General features: G+C 45.1%; 3 protein-coding genes across 4 annotated transcripts; 2 read left to right on the forward strand and 1 right to left on the reverse strand.

The window, feature by feature from the left end:
- The first annotated feature begins 1599 nt into the window (after positions 1 to 1599).
- LOC100282948 (ATP-citrate synthase) lies at positions 1600 to 5479 on the forward strand. The gene is made up of 11 exons (NM_001155853.1): positions 1600 to 1895; positions 3032 to 3208; positions 3310 to 3552; positions 3657 to 3708; positions 3803 to 3917; positions 4052 to 4133; positions 4296 to 4391; positions 4572 to 4673; positions 4757 to 4873; positions 4987 to 5103; positions 5251 to 5479. Exons 1-11 carry the CDS (start codon positions 1797 to 1799, stop codon positions 5317 to 5319), a joined length of 1269 nt encoding a protein of 422 aa, NP_001149325.1. The 5' UTR covers positions 1600 to 1796; the 3' UTR covers positions 5320 to 5479.
- A 2166-nt stretch (positions 5480 to 7645) lies between these two features.
- LOC118476695 (LOB domain-containing protein 13-like) lies at positions 7646 to 8151 on the reverse strand. The gene is made up of 2 exons (XM_035966307.1): positions 8035 to 8151; positions 7646 to 7939 (listed from the first exon to the last, which is right to left on the reverse strand). Exons 1-2 carry the CDS (start codon positions 8128 to 8130, stop codon positions 7787 to 7789), a joined length of 249 nt encoding a protein of 82 aa, XP_035822200.1. The 5' UTR covers positions 8131 to 8151; the 3' UTR covers positions 7646 to 7786.
- A 10082-nt stretch (positions 8152 to 18233) lies between these two features.
- LOC100276290 (Membrane magnesium transporter) lies at positions 18234 to 22078 on the forward strand. Of its 2 annotated transcripts, NM_001405985.1 has the most exons (5): positions 18234 to 18279; positions 18516 to 18658; positions 19057 to 19109; positions 19793 to 19893; positions 21852 to 22078. In NM_001405985.1, the coding sequence occupies exons 2-5, from the start codon at positions 18586 to 18588 to the stop codon at positions 21943 to 21945; spliced, it is 321 nt and encodes a 106-aa protein (NP_001392914.1). In that variant the 5' UTR covers positions 18234 to 18279; positions 18516 to 18585; the 3' UTR covers positions 21946 to 22078. The 2 variants fall into 2 exon arrangements, with proteins under 2 accessions (NP_001392914.1, NP_001278487.1); NM_001291558.3 differs by lacking the exon at positions 18234 to 18279 and having other exon boundaries at positions 18334 to 18658; positions 21852 to 22071.
- Positions 22079 to 23342: the final 1264 nt, after the last annotated feature.

Below are 23342 nucleotides of genomic sequence, written 5' to 3' on the forward strand. Positions count from 1 at the left end.
TATTTGATCATCCTAGGCATTGGAATAAGGTTTTGTTTAAGACTCTATGGGCTTATAGAATATCTAAACACCGTGCTACTAAAGTCTCTCCTTTTGATCTTGTTTATGGACAAGAAGCTATTTTACATGTGGAGATAAGCCTAAATGTTATCAGTGCCAGACAGAATGACCTAACTGTCAAGGATTATTATAATTTGATTATGGACAATATTGATGAACTAACCGACAAAGATTGGTGGCTCTAGGAGAGACCGAGAAAGACAAGATTATGGTTGCCAAAACTTACAACAAGAAGGTCAAAACTAAATCATTCTAGGTTAGAGACCTGGTGTGGAAGACCGTCTTGCCACTAAGAAGCAAGGACCGAAAATTTGGCAAATGGTCATCAAGTTGGGAAGGCCCTTACATAATCACACAAGTAATCGTTGGTAATGCCTACATGTTACAAACTTTGCAAGGTGAGGACCTACCCAAGATGCTGAATGGTCGTTTCTTGAAGCAATATCATCCTAGTATGTGACAAAATGCTTAGATAAACTGATATTGAAATATCAAGTTGGGTCCAAACTGCACAAGTGCTTTTGGTTCGCTCAACTTTCCCAAAAGGAAGGAGGCATGTGTTGAGCACCATTTGTGGCACTGAGCATGCTCGGACGGTCCGACCAAGAGGTCAGGACTGTCAGGCCTGCGGAATGGTTCGCCCATAGGCACGGACAGTCCGCGATAGGATTAGATCAGGCAGTTGAAATCCTTTTCTCCGCGTGTGTTTATCCCTCTAAACTCGCGGGAGTTGTTGGAGAATGCCTAGGAACGGGTCCAGACCTCGCCCTTATATATTTGAAGGGGTATGACCGATTAAAACACCCATCAATCAAACCAGTCAACCCGTTTTTCAATTCCTCTACTTTCTTGCCCTAGGAGTAGCGAGGAACGTATCGTTCTTTGTATCAATCTTCACTTCTCTTCGACTCTACGTTGTCTAGAGGCGTCTTGAGTGGCCTACCGATTCCAAGAAAAACCCTAGGATCTCTCCTCTCTGACGGATCCCTCCGAGGGGCGAGGTCCAGGTGCCGTTGGCGAACGCTGCCAGCCCTACGCACATGCGGACCTTCCGGCCATTAGGCGCGGACCGTCTGGCTCGGCGCGGAGAACATCGTTCCTTCTGTCAGATCGCGGACCGTCCGTGCCACCGCATTAAGGCCGCCAAGTGGAACAGCTCAAAAATGATTGGAGCCCATATCGACACTAACAGTGAGGCTCTAGCTCCCGCCAAAGAATTCTAGCTCTCTTAATCCTCTCCAATATTCTTGCTCCAAACAATCTTTAGTTTATCTCCAGTAGATCTCTTATTTCATCTTATATCTTATCCTTTATTTTAAACATTTTACGTCCACTATTTTACATACTCTAAAGGGTTTCTACCGTAACATTAACCAAACAAAAGTAGAGGGGCACGGAGACTGTGCTAGCAATCTAGCATGTCACACCACTCGCCGCACCAACCCAACCTGATCCCATCCGCCTCCACCAAACCAAACCGCCCGAGGGGGCCACCCAACCAGTGACCGATAGAAACCAACAACCACCACGGCGCATCGCGGTCGCGGCTGCCCGCCGCTTTTCCCTTCTTCCGTTGCGGCCTCGCTATAAAAACCGTCCGTCCAGTCCGCGCCGCGGCCGCGCACGGCGAACCCGAATCCCGAGCACAGGCCGCCGCTCGCTCGCTCGCTGCAGCTACGCACGCACGCGCCTGCTCCTCCCCTTAGCTTCCACAAGGCTCGACTCGGCCGGCGGCGATGGCGCGGAAGAAGATCCGGGAGTACGACTCCAAGCGCCTCCTCCGGGAGCACCTCAAGCGCCTCGCCGGCATCGACCTCCAGATCCTCTCCGCGCAGGTCGGCCACTCACTCCCCAGTCCTCTCTTTCCCCTGCTCCTCGCTCTCCTGCGGTGCGGTGCGGTTCGTGCGCATCGGATCGCCTTGTCGTCTGTGGGTCGGGTGGGGGGGGGATCGGGCCGCTAGGCGTGTGTGTGTGGATCTCGGCGGTGCCGGCCCCGGATCCTGCCCCTGCCCCTGACTCTTCTGGGGCTGCGCGTTCACCGTAGGAACAGGATCGGGGTCCGCAGTCAGCTCGCTCTCTTAGGATTCCGGGGCCAGGCTTCGAAGCCTGGGCGTTTGCGGTAGAGGCGGTTCGTTGGGCTGATCATTTCGTTATTAGTAGGTGAACTGGAGGTTGGAATGCTCAGCACGTCTTCCTTTTGTTATGGAGGTATAAGAAATGTTTAATAATTGGGTTGCTAAAATGGGTTTCCAGGGTCTATTAATGTTGTGGTCATTGAAATCTCAACCTCCATAAAAACCAGAAATTTCTTAAGTATCAGTATCTCATAGTTTGGTTTAAGTAGTTTGGTTGAAAGGAATTTTACTCTGAATCTTTGATAAACAGGGCGTGTGTCAGAAACAACATCATCTAGGCAACGCCAAAAGTTTGTCTTCGTTTTTTAGTTGCCATTCACCGATAGGAACAAAGAGTTCACTTTATTCGTGTTCTCTTAGAAAGTACACTTGTTTAGGCCTTGTTCATTTGTGCCGGATTGCACCCGGAATCGTTCCAGCTAATCAAAGTTTATATAAATTAGAGAATCAATCCGGTTAGGAATCGTTCCGACCCACCAATCCGTAACAACCGAACGGCGCCTTAGTGTTTTGTGTTTGCTAGGTTTATTGGTTGTAGAAACACAGATCGAGTTTGGTTACTCCCTAGTGAGTTGCTTCTTTCATTATATTTATGTTTCTTTCATTCACTATAGCATCCCTGATTTTTGCCATTACAAAGATTGTCTCGTTGATTATGATTGCCACTAAGTCTATGAATTGTGGGTCCATCTGAGTCTATGCAATGTGGGTCTGGTGGCAATTTTGTGAAGCCCATTCTTTGTTGAGCTCTTCTTTGTAATGGCAAAATCCAAATTTCTCGTCTTTTTACATATTCCTCAAGATGAGATGATTGAATTCAGAATGCTTAATCACAGGTCACACAGTCAACGGATTTCACTGAGCTTGCAAACCAGGAGCCGTGGCTCTCATCTATGAAGTTGGTTGTGAAACCTGACATGCTCTTTGGGAAACGTGGGAAGAGTGGGCTTGTGGCCCTCAACCTAGATCTTGCCCAAGTTCGCCAATTTGTCAAGGAGCGGTTGGGAGTTGAGGTACTGTCACGACTAACATATTCCCATGTTTTTTACCAGCACAAACTTTGATTACTAAAGCTATTTATTATCTTTATGAATGAATTTGCTCACTTATCTAGGTCGAGATGGGTGGCTGCAAAGCTCCAATTACAACCTTCATAGTTGAACCATTTGTGCCACATGACCAAGAGTACTACCTTTCGATTGTATCTGAAAGGCTTGGCAACACCATTAGTTTCTCAGAATGTGGAGGTATTGAGATCGAGGAGAACTGGGACAAGGTTAAGACTATCTTTCTTCCCACAGAGAAGCAAATGACACCTGACGCATGTGCTCCATTGATTGCCACCCTGCCATTGGAGGTAAGCTATTGGCTTGGAACTCTTTATTGCTGACAATTCTCAGATTCTTGATTAACCATCAGTTCTCAGTTGATTCTCATTGATGATCCGTGCTTGAATTTCAGGTCCGCACAAAGATAGGTGGTTTCATTAGAGCTGTATTTTCTGTTTTCCAAGGTACTCACTCTTGCTTTTCAAAGGCAGACAGTTTGTAGTTGTTGCTTTTCCAGTTTCAACACTCAACATAAGATGCTCATTGGTTCTTTTGCAGACTTGGATTTCTCATTTCTTGAGATGAACCCATTCACCTTGGTAAATGGTGAACCGTATCCTCTGGATATGAGAGGAGAACTAGATGACACAGCTGCTTTCAAAAACTTCAATAAGTATGATTCATGCTTTCGATGTACCTCACAGATCTCAGTTGCCTCCATATTAATTGTACCAGCCATTTTTATGTGAAAGGGAGACGTTTTTCTACTATATTGTCAATCATAACAGCCATTATTTTCATGTACAGGTGGGGCAATATTGTGTTTCCCCTACCATTTGGAAGAGTTCTCAGTCCCTCCGAAAGTTTTATCCATGAACTGGATGAGAAGGTATGTTCATGTAAAAGTGGACAACTTACATTCGATTCCAACCTTTCTCCTTGAAGTAATTATTTCATTTTCCAGTGTTTACATTTCTATTTGGATTAACTTTTATTGACAGTTCTGTATGTTCCACTAGATTTAAGTAGTGAACCACTTCTCTTCTTGCAGACAAGTGCTTCTCTGAAATTCACGGTACTGAACCCAAAAGGACGCATCTGGACAATGGTTGCAGGTGGTGGTGCTAGTGTCATATACGCAGACACTGTAAGTCTGAATTTCATGCAGACCCTCCTTCAAGTTTCTTTGCACCTATTGATATCTTTTCATGTTAACTTTGGATGATATGATGAAATGGATTTCTAGAAGGACCTTATATTTAGTGATAAAATGTGCCATCTGTGAGGTGCATGTTGCAATAATCTGATAGTTCCTCTTGCATACCAGGTTGGTGATTTGGGATATGCTTCGGAGCTAGGAAATTATGCAGAGTACAGTGGAGCTCCCAAGGAGGAGGAGGTTCTGCAGTATGCTAGAGTGCTTTTGGATGTAAGAACAGTAGAACCTTTCAGCTGTCTATCTTTTCTGTTCGTTACATATATCTTTCATGAATATGTTTTCAACTCGTGCAGTGCGCTACCTCTGATCCTGATGGCCGTAAGAGAGCCCTTCTAATCGGAGGAGGAATCGCTAACTTCACAGATGTTGCTTCTACATTTAGTGGCATCATTCGGGCTTTAAGAGAGAAGGTAAATTGGGCCACGAAGTTAGTTAGCCGTTCAATTCCCCAACCACTCCCACCTATCTCTATTTAAATCTTCACCAATCTTGTTTGTTATTTTGTTTCTGAATCTGATTCCAGGAGTCCAAATTAAAGGCTGCAAGGATGAACATTTATGTCCGGAGAGGTGGTCCGAACTACCAAACTGGACTCGCCAAAATGCGCACCCTAGGCGCCGAACTTGGCGTTCCAATTGAGGTATGATCTCTTTATGCTTCTTCTCGATATAAATATGGTACCTTGCATTTCCTGAAACGCCATACCATTTCCTGAAAGGGGATCATTGGGACCGGCTCCATACCCCCATAAGAGATGCCCTGATTATGCTCAACAAATGCATTGCAGGTCTATGGACCAGAGGCGACCATGACTGGGATCTGCAAAGAAGCCATTGATTGCATCATGGCCGCGTAAATCACAAATGTGGTTGTTCCATTTGAAGTCACATCCGTTTTGTACTAGACGTTCCTTGTACGTGATTGCTCTGGTAAAACAGAGAACGATCATTGTCATGAGTAAACTCGGCCTTTGTAACACAGTTACGCAAGTAATAATTAAGATCTTGGTTTGGTGCTCTGCCACCCTTCTAGGGTGGGCCGGTGAGGTGAATGTACAAATAACAATGCACTTTGTGATCCACCAGATTGCAGTGCTCTGGTATTTCTAGGGTCTTGTACTGCCTGTGCTGTTTTGTGTTGTTTGTTTCTCACTGCGTTTGCTGTTTATCCTTGGTTGAGAGTTGTGACTGTAGAATTTGCAGGCAAATCAAGATTACTCACGTCTCTGCTGTGCTGTGATGCCGAGCTAGTTCACAGAGCAAGATCTGTAATCATCTTCACAGATTGTTCTTGATGCAGTAGCTGTTGCTCTTTTTTGTGAGTGCAGATCAAAACCTAAGGCATATGACACTTCTACATCAGCGAAGAGCATATAAGATCAGCGAGCGAGCATACAAGGACATGTACATGGTATTTAATATAGAGGTCTTGAGGTGTCTAAATGTGTATTTGCAAAAAAAAAATCGTGGAGCTGTCTCGTTGTGTGGCGACGTCTCTGACTTAACCTAAGTAGTAACAAATGCTTTCACTTCTCTTATATGAATATGTCGTCTGTTATATCGATCCAATGCTCTACAGACGTATTTACTTCTCTATTTATTAATAGACTATATTTATATACACTCCATTTTATAATAGTCTTTTAGTTGTTTTTTATTTATTAATAATCAGGTAGGAATAAATGACCTGAGCATTTGAAGTTTAGATACAAGAGTTACTACTTTAAATAGATTTTATGTACAAATTGAGTTTTTAGTTTAAATTTTATTAGTCAGTAGCCAATATTTTGATAGTTTAGGGATTAGATAAGATAAGAATTTTAATAGCACAAAAATAAATATTAAATAATGATAAAAAATTAAATATATTTTTATTATATAAGTTATGATGTCATCAATTACCTCAGAAAATATAAACTTATATGTAGAGTAATGAAATTGACGAATCTTCCCTTAAAAAGATTTTTCTTTTTTTCTCCACATACAAGTTATTTAAGTTCATATTCTCTACATTGATCAAGAACATTATAAATTATGTTAGAAAAATATATTAATAATTATTATTTTATATTTAATTTTGTACCATTAAAATTGTTGTCTTATCTAAACTCTAACTTATCAAAATAATTATGAAAAAATTATAATATATTATTTTAGGCTAAGTTATAACATTAGCTACTAACTAACAAAGTTTGAGCTGAAAATTCAGTTTGTACATAAAAAAATTAAAAAGACAAAATCTATTAAAGGGTGGACTGAACAAATTCAAATATGCGGTGAAGTAAATTGAACTTAAAAAATAGGGATCGTATGGACATCATCCAAAGTTAAGGGAGTAACTTAGACTTTTCCTTTTTACTAATTAAGTTTCTAATATACCTATTTATTAGTGTCATAAAATTTCACAATTCTCTCTATAATTTTGATCAAACTATAAATGTAAAATTGATATGTTATTCTTTAAGAAAATTAGAATGATATAAAAATAGCTAAAATTAATTTTAGTACAAGGATAACTATTTGATGAACTTGCCCAATCTTTAAACAGAGCTAACTAAGAGATGTTTGGTTTCATTCAACTAAAATTTAGTCTCTGGTGTTTAAATGATAATTACAGATACTAAATATAGTTTAATTATAAAATTAATTACACAAATAAATATAGTAGAGTTTGAATAGAGAAATCACTACAGTAAACGGAGAAACGTCCGACGGTCAAAACCGTCGGACATAAGGAATAAACCATCGGAAATAGATTATTTCCGACGGCAAAGCCTTATCTCCGACGGCTTTAAGCCGTCGGAGATAACTCGTCGGAAATAGTGCAATGTCCGACGGCAGCCGTCGGACATAAGCTATCTCCGACGGCTGCGTGTGCCCGTCGGAGATAACAAATCCCAACCGTTTTACCGGTCGGAATGTGGGCCCCACAAGATTAAGTCCGACGGCTACCACTAGGCCGTCGGACATAAGCATCCCTTATGTCCGACGGTAGTTAATGCCGTCGGACATAACCATGTGTTATGTCCGACGGCTACCACTAGGCCGTCGGACATAACAAATTACAGAATTTACACAAAATTCTGTTTTTTAAAAAATCTGACATTTACAAAACAAAAACAGATTCATGCACATATACACATTCACATTCACAATCACAAATATACACATTCTAATAAGTATTCACAATCACAAATATTCTCACATAAATAATAACATTCACAAATTTAACATCAACATATAGGTTCGACGGTTGTTGCAAACTGAAATTGTGTCTCACAAACAAGTGTTGCAAAGTGTTTCATAAATAAACATCACGACACATCAATCATATCCATCGTCTGGATGGTTCGAGTAGCCACCTCCTCCGGCTGGACTCTGCGTGTTGAATAGGTTGTTGACCCACGAATGTGTTGTGTCGTCTTGCCCAGACCCATCTCCAGGTGCGGCAACTGAAGCGGGTGGTGTCTGAAATCCCTATAACACAAGCACATGAAATAGTAACCACTCAGTTGTTCATTTAAACACATAAGACATCTATGAACATGTCACACACGCATATGTGTACATACCATAGGGAATTGTGACGTAGGCGGAGGCGGAGGTGGAGGCGCCAACATTGGCATTGGCAGTGCAAAGTCCGGAGGCGGCATCCCATATGTCGGCATCGGGACGCCCGCTTGTTGGGCTAGTTGCTACAAATTATATACAAGTCATTGTTGAACAAACAAGATACACATCAAGTGTTTTGCAAAATAAGCTACAAAATGTTACTTCAACTTACCGAGAGAAGAGCTTGATTTTGGGCCTGGAGGCTTGCATAATACTCGTCCCTCTTCTTCTGGTACTCGGCTTGTTGTCTCTGGTATTCAGATTGTTGCCTCTGGTACTCCAATTGTTCCCTCAAGACTGATTGATGGTACTCTGCCTGTTGACGCAACACTGCAAGCTCTATCTCATGGGCTGCTGATCGTGAACGGGACGACTGTGAAGACGACGATGTGGATTGTCGTCCACGGCGTCTCAGCTCTCTGGAATCAATCGTAGAATCAAAAATACCCAACCTACAAGAGTGAACCATGCACTTAGTATAGTAACTCATGGCTCAGTTGAATCGCAAGCATATGATGACAATTTTGAAAACCAAATCAAATAATCTCACCGTCCATGAGCTTGTCCTCCTGCGCTAGCATATGCTGTCTGAGGGTCGATTGGCTGGCTCCTCCAATCGTACTCCTCCCCATGGCGTTGAACCATCTCCTGCCCATACGAAGCCTGGAGGCAAACAATATCAAATATAAGTGCATAACCCCTATGCCCTTGCAAACAATATCAACACACATAATAGAGTATCAAAAACTCACTAGACGGTCGGTGGCCGTCTGAGTGCATAACACATCAGGATTCTGAGGATCAGAACCCCTATGCCCTTGCATATACACCTCCACATCCGTGGGCGTACGGCCGGATTTGATCAAATAAATTAATACAAACATACAATTTTAATAAACAAAATTGCTAATTAAGGATACTCACTTAGCGGGCGTGGGGAGCCGGTCGGCGACGGGCGCACGTGGCCGTTGGCCGGAGCACGGGGCGGCGGCGACCGGCGAACGGGGCGGCGACGGCGGCGGCCGGAGCACGGGGCGGAGCTCGGGGCGGTGGCCGGAGCACGGGCCGGACCACGGGGCGGCGGCGGCGGGAGCACGGGCGCCTTATCTCCGGCGACGGCGGGCGTGGCGGCGACAGAGCGAGCGGCGGCGAGCGGGACGGCGGCGGCGGCTGAAGAAACCGACGCGCGGAAATGAAAGCCGCGCGGGTCCGATCCAAGCGTTAAAAAGGCTTATGTCCGACGGCTCGGTGGAAGGCCGTCGGAGATAACCTTATCTCCGACGGCCCTGTACAAGGCCGTCGGAGATAAGCGCTATTTCCGAGAGCCGGTTGCGGCCGTCGGACATAAGCTTATCTCCGACGGCCTCGTACAGGGCCGTCGGAGATAAGAAGGCCGTCGGACGTGTCTCCGTTTACTGTAGTGAATATAGAATTCTGCCATTATGGAAAGAGGATTTCATCACTTTGCCATTATTTCGAGGGGCTTCGTCCGAACGCAATTATCAAACATACCGATAATGCTATTTTGCCATTTAATAAAACAAAAAAGAATCAAATATAACCAACAGATACCTGCATACCTGCATATGGTGGCTCCATTTATAGATGTCCAAACGGGCCACCCGGCACGGAACCGGCCCGAACCCATTTCGGCCCGGTACAAATAGGGTCGGGCCAGGCACGACCCATTGATGCTTCGGGCCGGGTCGGGCTGGCCCACGTGCCTAGGGACATGCCCAAACCCGGCACGCACAGGGAAAAATCGTGCCGGGCCGGCCCGTTGGCCCGGTGGGCCTCAACGTACCGGGCCGGCCACTGGCCCGAACCAATAGTAGAGCAATATATAAATATATATATATTTAACAGAATTAATTATATATAATAACATATTAATTACATATATTAATAAATGACATATATTAAGAGCAGTATAATAACGATGGAGCGGGCGTAAACTAATCCCCAAAGAAAAGCACGGCACATGCTGCTGTTGTATTCAAGGGCCGTTATGTTCAAGCTAGTTCCCTCTATTGTTGCTGCTGCTAAATACTCAAGTAGTCTGCAGTCAAGCAACTAAATACTAATGAAGTAATGAACTAATTACTAAAGCAAGCAGGAAGTAAGGCAAGCAGCGGCACTGGCGCACTGCGGCAGCCGGTCGGGTCGGTGGCTCGGTGCCTTACTGGCTTACTGCCTCGGCGGACGGCGAGCCGGGACAAGCAGCGCCGCAGCGGCACCGCGACAGGCCGACAACGGAGTGCAGGACTGCAGTCTGCAGGAGCAGCCGAGCAGGCCGGCTGGGCGGGCGAGCAGCAGAGCGCCGGTCGCCAGAGCGGGAATGTCGTCTGCCGAGCAGCCGAGCAGAGCGCCGCGCCGCCGCCAGAGATGAGGAGCGAGCATCCCGCTGCCGAGCGGTCAGCAGCCAGCGGATGCACCAATGCGACCTGCGGGCTAGACACGTGAATTTGGCTTGTCAAATACGCGGGCCGTCGTCGGGCCGACCCATTTATCGTGCCGGGCCGGGCCAAAGCACGCGGGCCGCCGTATCTGTCCATATCCGGCCCGCTAAACGGGCCGTGCCGGCCCGGACCCGTAACCGATCGTGCCGGGCCGTGTTTGGACCGGGCTAAATTCGTGCCGTGCCACGGGCCAAACGGACGGCCCGCACTGTTTGGACATCTATAGCTCCATTGCTCGTGAGCACATGCATGACGTCTTCGCCGCCGTCGCCAAGGACAAGCGCGTAGGCCCCACATGTTCCTCACTGGCGTGCTCCTGCATCAGCTCCCGCGCCATCATGGGCATAGGCATGGTGCCTCGCTATTGACAGTGGTGGTCGGTGAGGATCGCGTACAGGAATGTGGACGCCGCGGTGAAGATCCGATTCCCCAGCCACCAGCCTACCTGCACTCTAGACGCGACGGCGTTTCTACAATTCTACCGGACTTGAGCTGCTCTAGAGCGCTGGCTGGTACCGGCTGTGAAGCCTGTGGCGCGTGCCTTGGCCTCATGTAGAGGGAGGAGAAGCATATGACCAGTGGGCCCATATAAAAGCATGATAAAAGATGTATTTGATTTTTTTTATTTTATCAAATGGTAAAATAGTTTTACTATATTAAATTATTAGTTTTAACGGTCGTCCCACGTTAATATTTTTTTAAAAAAAAACTTTTACATTTTTAGAATTAACCCGCACTCGTATAATTTCTTCTGTATTACTATAATAGGAGAATTTTTGTAAAAATAAATTGAAATTATGTATAAGTGAGTGTTTGAACCATGGTTGTTGGCTCTACATTCACACACACCTAATTAATAGAAAACATATATTTTGTGGTTTATTAAAACAACATTTATCATATGTCATATATATATATATATATATATATATATATATATATATATATATATATATATATATAAACCGTAGCAATGCACGAACATGTGATTAGTATTAGTCGGTTGCCCGTGCGTTACGACGGCACACAATAATACCCATGTAAACTATCCACCAAAATGATCTCAAGATTTTTTTTTATTGATTGTCTCTTCTCTTCGTATATTTTTTTTATTTGACTAAGCGAGTTGATATCGTGGTAAAGGAAAGGCCATGTAGACAGTCGATGTCGAGTCATCGAATGTGTACCATAGGCAGCAAATCAGGGACCCCATCCCTCGCCTCCCCCACTTCCAATGTTTTGTAGACCAGGAAGGGAAGGGAAGATGCAGTCATACCTGTTCGTTGCCGAAGAAGGACATGACGAAGACATGGACATCTGGAGGTGACATAGGTAGTATACCGCTAGATACATACATGGAGAGAGCACGCAAGCGGAGAAAGAAGCTCAGCCAGAGCAGCTCCAAACTGAGAGGCACCCGCACCAGGCGTCTGTCCGAAAATGGCGAGAGAATGTGAGTGCCTTCCAGCCCTGGATACGCCGAGGCGACACAACAACACCACCAACTCCGTAGCATATGCCGACTGCTGCCGCGCTACAGGCTTTGGTTGTCCAATATCTCAGATCTGGACTCATTATCACCAAGATAACCTAAGCGTGGCAGGCACCATCGTGTCCTGCTCGACGACACGCACGAAGAAAAGCCAGGAGCAAGACCGACTCGCCCGTACCCGCGTCAACAAGCGTCGGTCGACTCGTGGCTGCGACCGTGGGCAAAGGCACCAGATTGGGGAGGAAGAACAGGGAAAAGGCCGGGAAGACGAACGTGACGTCCGACGACGGCGAAAACGATGGTACGTGCATGTTGTAAAACACTCTCGTGGACGTGCATAGCCACTGCGCGGGTCGGTGTTGGGGCTGGTGTCGGACGAATACGGGGAGGAGGCGCCTGCTCCCACGCCCTCTACCGAGAATGCGTGGCGCGGAGGCGGAGGCATGAGGGGGGAGAGAAAAGTAGTAGGATGACGAACGAGGTGGCAGCAACTGAGGTGAGGACCATCATTATCGTGCGGAGGTGGTCAAATGGGTCGTGTCTGGCGGGCCATTCTGGGGCACGGTCCATTTAATAGTGCCTAGGCTAGCCCGACATGATCGTCGTGTCGTGTTTGGGTCGTAGCCTCGACCCGTAATGCTGATTCGGCCTGACACGATTATATTTTTTATTTTACAAAACTCGTATATACATATGTACAATTTATATTTAATATTAAAAACAATTGACTATAATGTTCTACTGGTTAACTTCACTCAGTGTCTCCTTTGCCCTTCTTCCATCAGAGCTTGGGTTTGAACCCCACCTCCTGCACCACTGGCCTTCTTCCATCAGGGCTTGGGTTCGAACCCCACCTCCTGCACCACTTTTTTTAAATAACCACCCGGTTGCTAACGAGTCGGACGTGGATGTTGTGTACATGGAGGGATGCAGTGTTAATTTAAGATAGATGTGAGAAGTTATTTATAAAAATATGACACAATACGACCGTTGAAACGGGTGTGTAGAGATTATAACATGTACGACATGTTTGATAATGATATGGAGACGAAGCCTCCCAAAATAATAACGTAATGGAAGAATTCTAAATTTCTGAATATATAAGCTGCCGAACCAATCTTCTCTGCATCTTCTCTCGCATCCACCGCCTGCTGCCGCCCGTGCCTCGCCCTCCCCGCGTGCATCTCGCTCCCGGCAACCTCGGCCATGCATGCCTGACACGCCCGCCGTCGGTCCATGCTCTCGCGTTGTCATGACCCATGGCCTAGGGTTCGCCAAACCCTAGACGTGAGCTGCGACAGCAGGAACCGACAACTTCCCTGGTAAGCTTCGGTGGCAAGGAAGAAGAAGTAGACATATTTGTGGCTAATCCTTTCTTATTCAATTCGTGATCTCTGACGGTTTATCAGTACAAGTATTTATAGGCCATTAGATGGGCCAGATTACAATCAAAGAAAAGCCACACAATGGCCCAGATTAAACCTAATGCTTCTAGAACCACATAGATCTCCAGATCTACTGCTACACCAAACTCACCTCTGCTTCGGTCGTTACATTTTCCCCCACAACAGAACTCGCTTGTCCCCAAGCGAGGGCATCAGGAAACCTGTTTTTGACCACATAAAAATCTTCCCAAGTTGCTGAAGAAACAGGCAAACCTGACCATTTAATCATCACTTGAGGTACTGCATGATTACCCCTCCGAACCAACCTTCTGTCCACAATTTCCTCAGGCCAAATCCCTGGACCAGACAAATCTGCCACCTTGGGAAGCTCAGCAAAATCTGGAGTATGTTTAGGGTGAAATGCCTTTAACTGGGATACATGAAAAATAGGGTGTATCTGTGCATTTTCTGGCAACTCCAATCGATAAGCCACAACACCAATTCTTGCCACAATTTTGAAAGGATCAAAGAACTTAAAGGATAACTTTGGATATGGCATGTTAACAACTTTCTTTTGAGCATAAGGTTGTAACTTGAGCAGCACAAATTCTCCAACCTAGAATTCCCTAGGAGTTCGCCCTCTGTCTGCCATTTGTTTCATTCTATTATGAGCTTGTGCCAACCTCTCTCTGAGCAGTTCAGAGGCCACTTGTCTTTCCTGCAACCAGGTAGTAACATCATGTCCCCTTTCTCTCTCAACCAAGGAACAACCATCACAGGAGGTGTATAACCATACAAAATTTTAAAGGGAGAACAGTCCAGAGCAGTATGGTAGGTGGTGTTATACCAAAACTCTGCTAAAGCCAACCACTGCCTCCATTTGTGAGGATGATCATGGACTGCACACCTAAGATATTGTTCTAAACACTGATTCACCCTCTCAGTCTGCCCATCTGTCTGAGGATGATATGAAGTAGAAAATAGCAACTTCACTCCCATAAGCTGAAACAAATGTGTCCAGAAAGAACTTGTAAACACTTTATCTCTGTCTGACACAATAGTTTTAGGAGCCCCATGAAGCTTAAACACAGTGTCCAGAAACACCTGAGCTACCCCTTGAGTAGTGTATGGATGTTTGAGGGAAATAAAATGAGCATATTTGGAGAATCTGTCCACCACTACCAAAATAGTGTCAAAACCTTCAGACTTAGGCAGCCCCTCCACAAAATCCATAGAAACATCCACCCAAGCACCTGTAGGGATAGGCAGAGGCTGTAATAGTCCTGGTGGATGCACTCTTTCACTTTTAGCCTGCTGACATACTTGGCACTGCCCCACAAACGAGTAACATCATTCTTAAGTCCCTTCCACCAAAACATTTTTTCACCCTGTGATAAGTAGCATGCACTCCTGAATGCCCTCCAATAGCACTGTCATGCAAAGCTGTGATCAACTTAGTCCTTAGAGCAGAGTTGTCTCCAATCCAAATCACCCCATTCCTCCTTATAATTCCCTGATGCAAACTGTAGCCCTGCTCATTAGGACTTTGAATCAAAAGTTGAGTCTTCAATTCTTGAGCCTCCATATCAGTTTCATATGAATTTAAAACCTCCTGAACCCAAAGAGGTTGTACCTCAGACGCTTGGGATAAGGCCATGAGATAACTCACTCTGGACAGAGCATCTGCCACAACATTTTCCACCCCCTTTTTGTATACTATCTGAAACTGCAACCCCATCATTTTAGCCATAGCCTTTTTCTAAAGTTCAGAGTGTAACTGTTGTTCTCCCAGAAAAGTAAGGGACTAGTGGTCAGTCCTGATGATGAAAGGAGCTCTCTAAAGATAGGGCCTCCATTTGTCCACAGCGAAAATCAAAGCAAAGAACTCCTTCTCATATATAGACAAGTGCTTGTTCTTTTCACCTAAAGCTTCGCTTAGAAAAGCAATAGGTCTCCCTTCTTGCATCAAAACGGCCCCCATTCCTATATCACAAGCATCAGTCTCCATAATAAAAGGAATATCAAATCTGGGCAAAGCCAACACTAGAGTAGTAGTCATTGCTTGTTTCAGAGCCTCAAATGCCTTTTGTGCTTCTTCTCCCCAACTAAACTTGGTTTGCTTTTGCAATAACTTGGTCAAAGGTTTGGCTAAGACTCCATAGCCTTTCACAAACTTTCTATAATAATCAGTGAGACCCAGAAATCCCCTTAGTTCAGTAATATTCTGAGGTATAGGCCAAGCCAGCATAGCTGCAGTTTTGGAAGAGTCAGTAGCTACCCCTTCTCTGGATATTACATGACCAAGCTACTGCAACTCTGGTTGGATAAAGGAACACTTCTTCTTCTTCAAGAAAAACTGATGTTCCCTGAGTTTAGTAAACACCAACCTCAAATGACCCAAGTGTTCTGCCAGACAGGAGCTATACACTAATTTATCATCTAGAAAAACCATGACAAACTTCCTGAGAAAAGGCTGTAGTATAGCATTCATTGCACACTGGAAGGTAGCGGGTGCATTAGTGAGCCCAAAGGATATTACCCTGAACTGATAATGTCCCTGATGTGTCTTAAAGGCTGTCATATACTCATCCTCCTCCCTCATTCTTATTTGATGGTAACCCGCTGTCATATCCAGACTAGTAAAATACTGAGTCCCTGCTAACTCATCCAGTATTTCATCTACTAGGGGCATAGGAAATCTGTTCTAGAAGGTCATGTCATTGAATTTTCTGTAGTCCACACAAAATCTCCAACTTCCATCTTTTTTTTGAACCAACAAGACTGGAGATGCAAAGGGACTCATGCTAGGCACAATTAGACCAGAGGTTAATAGTTCAGAGACCTGCTTCTCTATCTCTGTTTTGTGCAATGGTGAGTACCTGTAGGGCCTTGAGATCATAGGTATATGTCCTGGTACCAAAGAAATATGATGATCATAATCTCTGGAAGGAGGCAAACCAGTAGGGACAGCAAAAAAATCCTCAAACTCCACCAGCAACCTTTGTAACTGCTTAGGGACTACTGCTTCTTTCTTATCCACCACTTGCTCCAGCATAACCAAAGCCCAAACCTCATTGCCTTTCAACCATTTATTCACTTGTAGAATGGAAATTTGTCGAACCTCCTTCTGCTGACCCGCATCTCCTCTTAGTTGAACAGTCACTCCCTTGTCCACAAATGTGAGCACATTCTGTAGCCAATCACATTGCATAGGACTATGCTTTTCGACCAATCAAAACCCAAAATCAGGTCATACACATCCAACTCCAATACCCTCAGAGTAGTAGTATAGGTATGACCCCCAGACCACCACTCTAGATCAACCACCTTCTAGTCACTCCTCATCTTTTCTCCATTAGCCACCTTCACCTCCACTGCTGCACACTTTTGCACAGGCAAGCCCATTTTATCCACTAAGTTTTGACTGACAAAACTCAGAGAACTGCAAGAGTCTATCAGAACTACCAACATCTGGTTATGCACAAAACCTTGCACCCTCATACATCCATCACTTTCCATTCCACTGATAGCATTTAGAGACAGTTTATACAATTCTTCAACCTCCTTGTCTTCAGACTCTAGATGCTCCAACACAGGATCAGTCAACACCATGCCCATGTCTTCCACGGTTAAGGCATGCAACTGAGTCACCACCCTCTTAGGACACTTCCCTTGGTGACCTGGCTCAAACTTTTCACCACAAGTGAAACAAATTCCATTAGCTCTTCTAAACTCCCTGAGTTGCCTCTCCTTTGTTAGATCACCCAGAATAAATCCTCCCTTATTGTTAGTCTTCAGATTACTGCCCACAGCCTTATTAGCAGTAATACTCCTCTGCATCTTCAACATATTCTTCTCTAATATCTCCTGCTGCATATGAGCTAAAATAACTGCTCTATCCATAGATTGTGGCAGATGACACATTACACCCCTTGTAATTCCGTCTTCAGTCCCTTCACAAACTGATTAACAAAAAAATCTCATCCATCCCCGGGTTGTGAACAGCAGTGGCATACCTTGCTTCTTCAAACTCTTGAGCGTACTCTTCAACTCCATTCTTCTGATACAGGTTCAGAAGATGTCTCATGGCCTTGGGATATTCTTCCACTCCAAATTTGGCCCAAACAGCTCTGCCAAACTGCATCCAGTTTCCCAGTCCCTGCCTCATCTTGTACACTTGAAGCCACCTCGCTGCATTCCCCTCCATGTGCATGGATGCTGATATTGCCCACAAATCTTCAGGAACCTGATAAATGGTGAAGTATTCTTGGCACTTGGCTAACCATATTCCAGGTTCCTTCCCTTGAAATCTGGGAAACAAATATTTAGGCAGAGATGGATGTCCTCGCCCTCCCATCACCTGATCTTCTTCTTCTCTTACTCTCTCCTGTTGTGGTTCTCTTCTTCTTCGGTTTGGATTACCTTGATCAGCACCCTCCCTTGATGATCCATCACCATCGCCCTCCAAGTCCTTTGCCATCATCTCCAAACGCAACTGCGCCACCACCTTGCCCGTCTCCTCCATCTGCCTTGCCAATATAGTACGCTCATCTTCTGCCTTCCTTGCCACCGTAGCTGAGAGCTCGGCTTGTCCTTCCAGCCGATGCTGTCCAGCTTCCACCGTATCCAACTTCTTCACCACTCGATCCATCATCTTCATCATCTGTTCCGACTTCTCCTCTCCCTTCTGCTCCACAGTCGCCATAGCCTCCAGCACGAGACGCGTCTGGACAGACGGTTTCACCATCGGCGCCGTCTTGTCAGCTCCGGAGTCGACCGTCCTCTGATACCAAATTGTCATGACCCGTGGCCTAGGGTTCGCCAAACCCTAGACGTGAGCCACGATAGCAGGAACCGACAGCTTCCCTGGTAAGCTTCGGTGGAGAGGAAGAAGAAGTAGACAAGTTTGTGGCTAATCTTTTCTTATTCAATTCATGATCTCTGACAGTTTATTAGTACATGTATTTATAAGCCATTAGATAAGCCAGATTACAATTTAAAAAAAGCCACACAATGACCCAGATTAACTCTAATGCTTCTAGAACCACGTAGATCTACAGATCTACACTCACCTCTGCTTCGGTCGTTACACGCGTGCTCGTCAGGAGTTCAGGCGCGGCGAGCAGGGGGGCGGGGGAGAAGCAGCCGGACTCGTTAGCCCAGTCGGCAGTCGCCATGGGCATCGGCTACGTAGTGGGCGTCCTCGGCGGCGCCATCCTCGCCCACGCCGCCTACGCCACCATCCAGTGTACGCTCCATCCTTGTCCCATCCCGTCGCCGCGCTCTCACCAAATTTCGCCGTGGATCTCCGTTTCCCGAGGGCGCCTTTGATTTGCCGTCTTGACTCTGGGTTGCCGTTCCGTCGTGGGTTCTCGGTCCTTCGGAACCCGATGTGCTCTCGGATCGATCCCGCCGTTGAGCCTTTAGTGAAGTGAGGCGAGGTTTAGATCTAGTTCACGAGCTTCTGTGATCCTGGGCTCTCTTCACCGACCGGGTTCGACGGCTGCGTGGTTGGCTCAGCAGTGCACCCGTAGGATACTATGATTGATGCTCTTTTCAGCGCCAGCGAGATTCCTGGACAATTCGTCGAACTAGGTGCTGTTGTTAGGTGGTTTGGCTTGACGGTTTTGATGGGTTTTTTTACAGACCGCGCGGTGCTCAAGATCACGGAGGAGGAGTTCTCGCGGCCGCCCATGGATGTACGTATTATCAACACCGGACATCTTTTTTTTTGTTTTATTTCTAGTTTCCATATTTGCAGCTCGGACTGGTAATTTTGCAGAGGGCTGAATTATGCAGTGATATGATTTGAGAAGTTTGTCATTACCTATAGTATGTCCAAAGAATTTTGGTGTGCAACTAAAACATAACATGTGGTACTCTGATATGTATGAGTTTGAGGTGTATATATGTATATGTATATGCATATATCCTTCTGTACTGTCTTCTGTGCCAACTATCTCTACTATATAAAGCACCTGTCCCACGGGCTAAAATTGTGCACAAGTGGAAGTGGGGTTTAAACCTTGGTTTTTAGCTCCACATTCACACCCACTTAACCAACAAAATACATATATTTTTGTGTTTTTATTAAAATAAAGTCTACCTATATGATATATAGAAACCGTAGCAATACACGGGCATTTGACTAGTTTTGTTTTAGTTAGCTGTTCTGGTTTTATCAATCAGACATCTTTCTACTGTGCCAAAAGGTCCTATGTTTGATGCAGCCTCTCTACAAAATATAGGGAGATGACTTGTCTTAGTTATTCCTTATCCGGACCCCATTCATCTAGGAGCCACCAGCACTAGGTCTTATCTTTTTTTTATCAACCAAACAAGGGGTGTTTGCTTCCCTTATGGTTTACTTCTAATCGTGCAGGTGATGATGGAGTTGCTCTTAGGGTTGGTCTTGTGCATGTGGGCAGGTCTTGCTGTTCCCACTAAATTTCTCTCGGTGCTTCCACATTCTGATGAGAATAGGTGAGCCTATCTTGTCCTCTGTATTTTGTAAGGTTGTTACATGGTGATGTAGGTGATTGTCAGAAATCCAGGAAGTGAACCTAGTTCAACTGGTTAGATGGGAGGTGTAATCATGCACCCAACCACCCAAGTCCTCTCTAATTTGTCTGCCTATTTGTCTTCTTAATGAAAAAACTATTAGTTCCTTCTAGGGTGCATCTCTATTTTTTTCAATCTATAAAAGGTCGAAACTGGTTTCCTTCCTAAACTAGAATTGCGAAATCCTGGAACAGGGAACTAGGAAACCGAGTCACAGAAAGTAGGACTCTGTACACAGGAATATCAAATACACACATTGGTGTTTCTATCAATAGAAAATAATAACAGAAAGCTGAACTCTGCAACATATCTGAAACTCATAAGCACTGTTTTAAAGGCGTCGCCTAGGCGTCCAGGCGGTGGTCCAATGCCTTGGTCGCCTACCTCGCCTAGGCGCCACCTAGGTGTCCATACGGCGGTCCAACGCTTTGTCTCGTCATACGGCTTTAAAAACCATGCTCATAAGGCATAATAAGTCTATTCAAATCGAATATAGTCATTCAGAATTGGGTTCATTTCATCAAAACATCCGTGACTGCATAACCACTTTTATCTAGTCTAGCGATAGCACTAGCAAGTTGTTATATTGGAACTGGGAAATTTTGTATGTATGTGAGGCTATAGCACAACATAAGATTAAATTTGTGTTGTAGATTCTGTTGATCTTGTATTCTTGTCATTATGTCAATTTAATACTGTACTAGCATGCACCAAATTGAGAATTCGGTACACATAATTAAAGCATATGCTGTCTTTTTATGTGAGTTTATTGCACATGCATACAATAAGGGTGCGTTTGGTTGAGTTAGAGTTTTTTTTTTTTGAAAAAGCGGTTCTGAGCCGTAGGCTGAGGCTGTGGAGAGGCTACTATGAGATATAGGTTGTAAGAAAGTGAAAGCCATTTAGCTGAGCAGTTGTGCTTTCTGGAGAAACTTTTAAGCGAACCCTACGTATCATCCATGTTCCTCGCCACTCAAATCTCTCCCTCACTGACAAGCTGACCTTGCTCGTCAGCCCCTTCATCCCGTAGACAGAGCAGGTCGTAAGCCACTTCTTCCTCACACCGCCTTTGGGATAGGCTGCGCTGCCACTGGCAATCTGGCATGCACTAATTCTAAAGGAGAGCTAGCGAGGAAGAAACTCGTGGATGGGAAATAGTTGTGTGTATGGGAAAAGGAAAATGAAAAAATGAACGGTATCTCCCATAATCTGTGGCAGGTGGGTAATTTTCGTGAATAGTTGAAAGCCAAAAGCAGGCGAATTTAGGGTGTGTTTGGCATGGCTCTGCTCCACCCCAGAGCAGCTCTACTCTAAAACTCTGGGTAGAGCAGCTCTGCTCCAGAGTTTAGATTGTTTCTCATAACCAGTGGCAATGGCGGGTAAATAACTCAAAACTCCATGACTAGGTTGCTTTTTTGGAGTTTTCAGAGCAGCAAAAGAGGTACTCCAAAAAATTGTACTGCAGCTCCAAAAACTCCATAGAGTTTACAACTCTGGAGTTAGGGTGTTTGGCATGCTCTGGCCAGCTCCTCCTTGGAGTTTTGCTCTGGAGCCATGCCAAACAGGCCCTTACTGGCATGCACTAATTCTAAATATCTGGAATATCTGTTTATTTGGCCATGGCTACTAGTTACTGTTGAACTACCTTATTCTTTTTTACGTTTTGCTCTATTTTTCTTTGTGGCTATTGTGTGAAATAACAATCCATCTCATTCGGAACTGAGATTTTGTTCTCCAATGCTTACTCACGGATCTTTGTTTTACTTATATTGTGTTATCACAAAGAGTTGAACTTACACCAAGCCTTTTAATTAGTATCTTAGTAGGTGTCTACCAGTTCTGTTATGGTTCTCTAATCCATTTTGTCACCATGCCTGCAGGATCGTCTCGCTCCCGGCTAACCTGGATTTCATGATCTTCAACCACCGTGGAAGAGCGCTGCCGTCAGACTCAGACCTGAAACTCCATACATAGACATGTCCAGAATCCAGATCTTTTTTCTTTATTTTCTGTAAGGCCTTGTTCGGTTATTCCTATTACACATGGATTAGATGAGATTGGAAAAAATTAAAAATAAATTTGACTTGCTTGAGATTTAAACTTACCCAATTCAACTCAATCCATATGGATTGAGAGCGAACCGAACAAGCCCTAACCTGCAGGTTCCAGTTTGTGGCCATTAGTTTAGTGGGGAGGGGGTGGGAGGACTTTCCAAGGCCATAAGTAGGTTATCTACGCTGTAATTCGCCAATTTGTGGCGCCCTAGAGCCTATTTGATCCCATGAGCTAAAGCAAACTCACTAAAATAAGTGACTAAACTGAGAGCACCTAGAGGTAGGTGATCCTGTAAAATTTAACACTAATAGCCACAAAACTTAGTTATTAAAGTTAGAACGGCTAAGTAGCTTGAAACGAGCTTTTGTGAACACAGACAATCAAAGAGAAAGCACACAAGAGACACATGATTTTTATCTTGTGGTTCGGTCAAGTAACACTTGCCTACTTTCACGTTGTGGCGTCCTAATGGACGAGGATTGCACTCAACCCCTTTTAAGTGATCCGATGATCAACTTGAATACCACGGTTTTTCCTTAGTCTTTCTCTCGTTTGCGAGGAATCTCCACAAATTGGAGCCTCTCGCCCTTACAATGATGATCACAAAATAAGCACAGAAGTAAGGGAGGGGAGAGCAACACACACAAGACTCAAATCACAGCACAATCACGCACACAAATCACAACTTGAGCTCAAAACACAACCCACGGAGTTCACAATTCAAATGGAGCTCAAGTCACTATCTTAAAGAATCAAATGCGCGAAGTTGGAGTCTAGAAGTCTTAGAATGTTTCTTGTGAGCTTGGGTAGCTTCTCCATGCACCTAGGGGTCCCTTTTATAGCCCCAAGGCAGCTAGGAGCTGTTGGAGGCCAACAAGGAAGGTCATCCTTGCCTTCTGTCGGGTGGCGCAGTCCGGTGCGCCACCGGACAGTCACTGTAGACGGTCCGGTGCCGATCTCCTTCCTATTCTAGCGCAGATGACTGTTGCAGATTCGTGGCAGTTGGCGCACCGGACAGTTCGGTGCCCCCTGCCGACCGTTGGCGTGGGCCACGCGTCGCCTGCGGATTGCGCGGCCGACCGTTGCGTTGGCGACCGTTGGCTCACCGGACAGTCCGGTGCACCACCGGACAGTCCGGTGAATTATAGCCGTACGCCGCCGATTTTTCTCGAGAGTGGCCTGTTCGCCGGAAGCCAACCTGGCGCACCGGACACAGTCCGGTGTGCCAGACCGAGCTGGACTTTGGCTGCACCATGCCAAGTCATTTGCAATTCTTTTCTTTTTTTCTTCTCACTGTTTCTAGCACTTAGATAAAA

This window comes from Zea mays, chromosome 3 (assembly GCF_902167145.1).
Source record: "Zea mays cultivar B73 chromosome 3, Zm-B73-REFERENCE-NAM-5.0, whole genome shotgun sequence".
Classification (NCBI taxonomy): Eukaryota; Viridiplantae; Streptophyta; class Magnoliopsida; order Poales; family Poaceae; genus Zea; species Zea mays.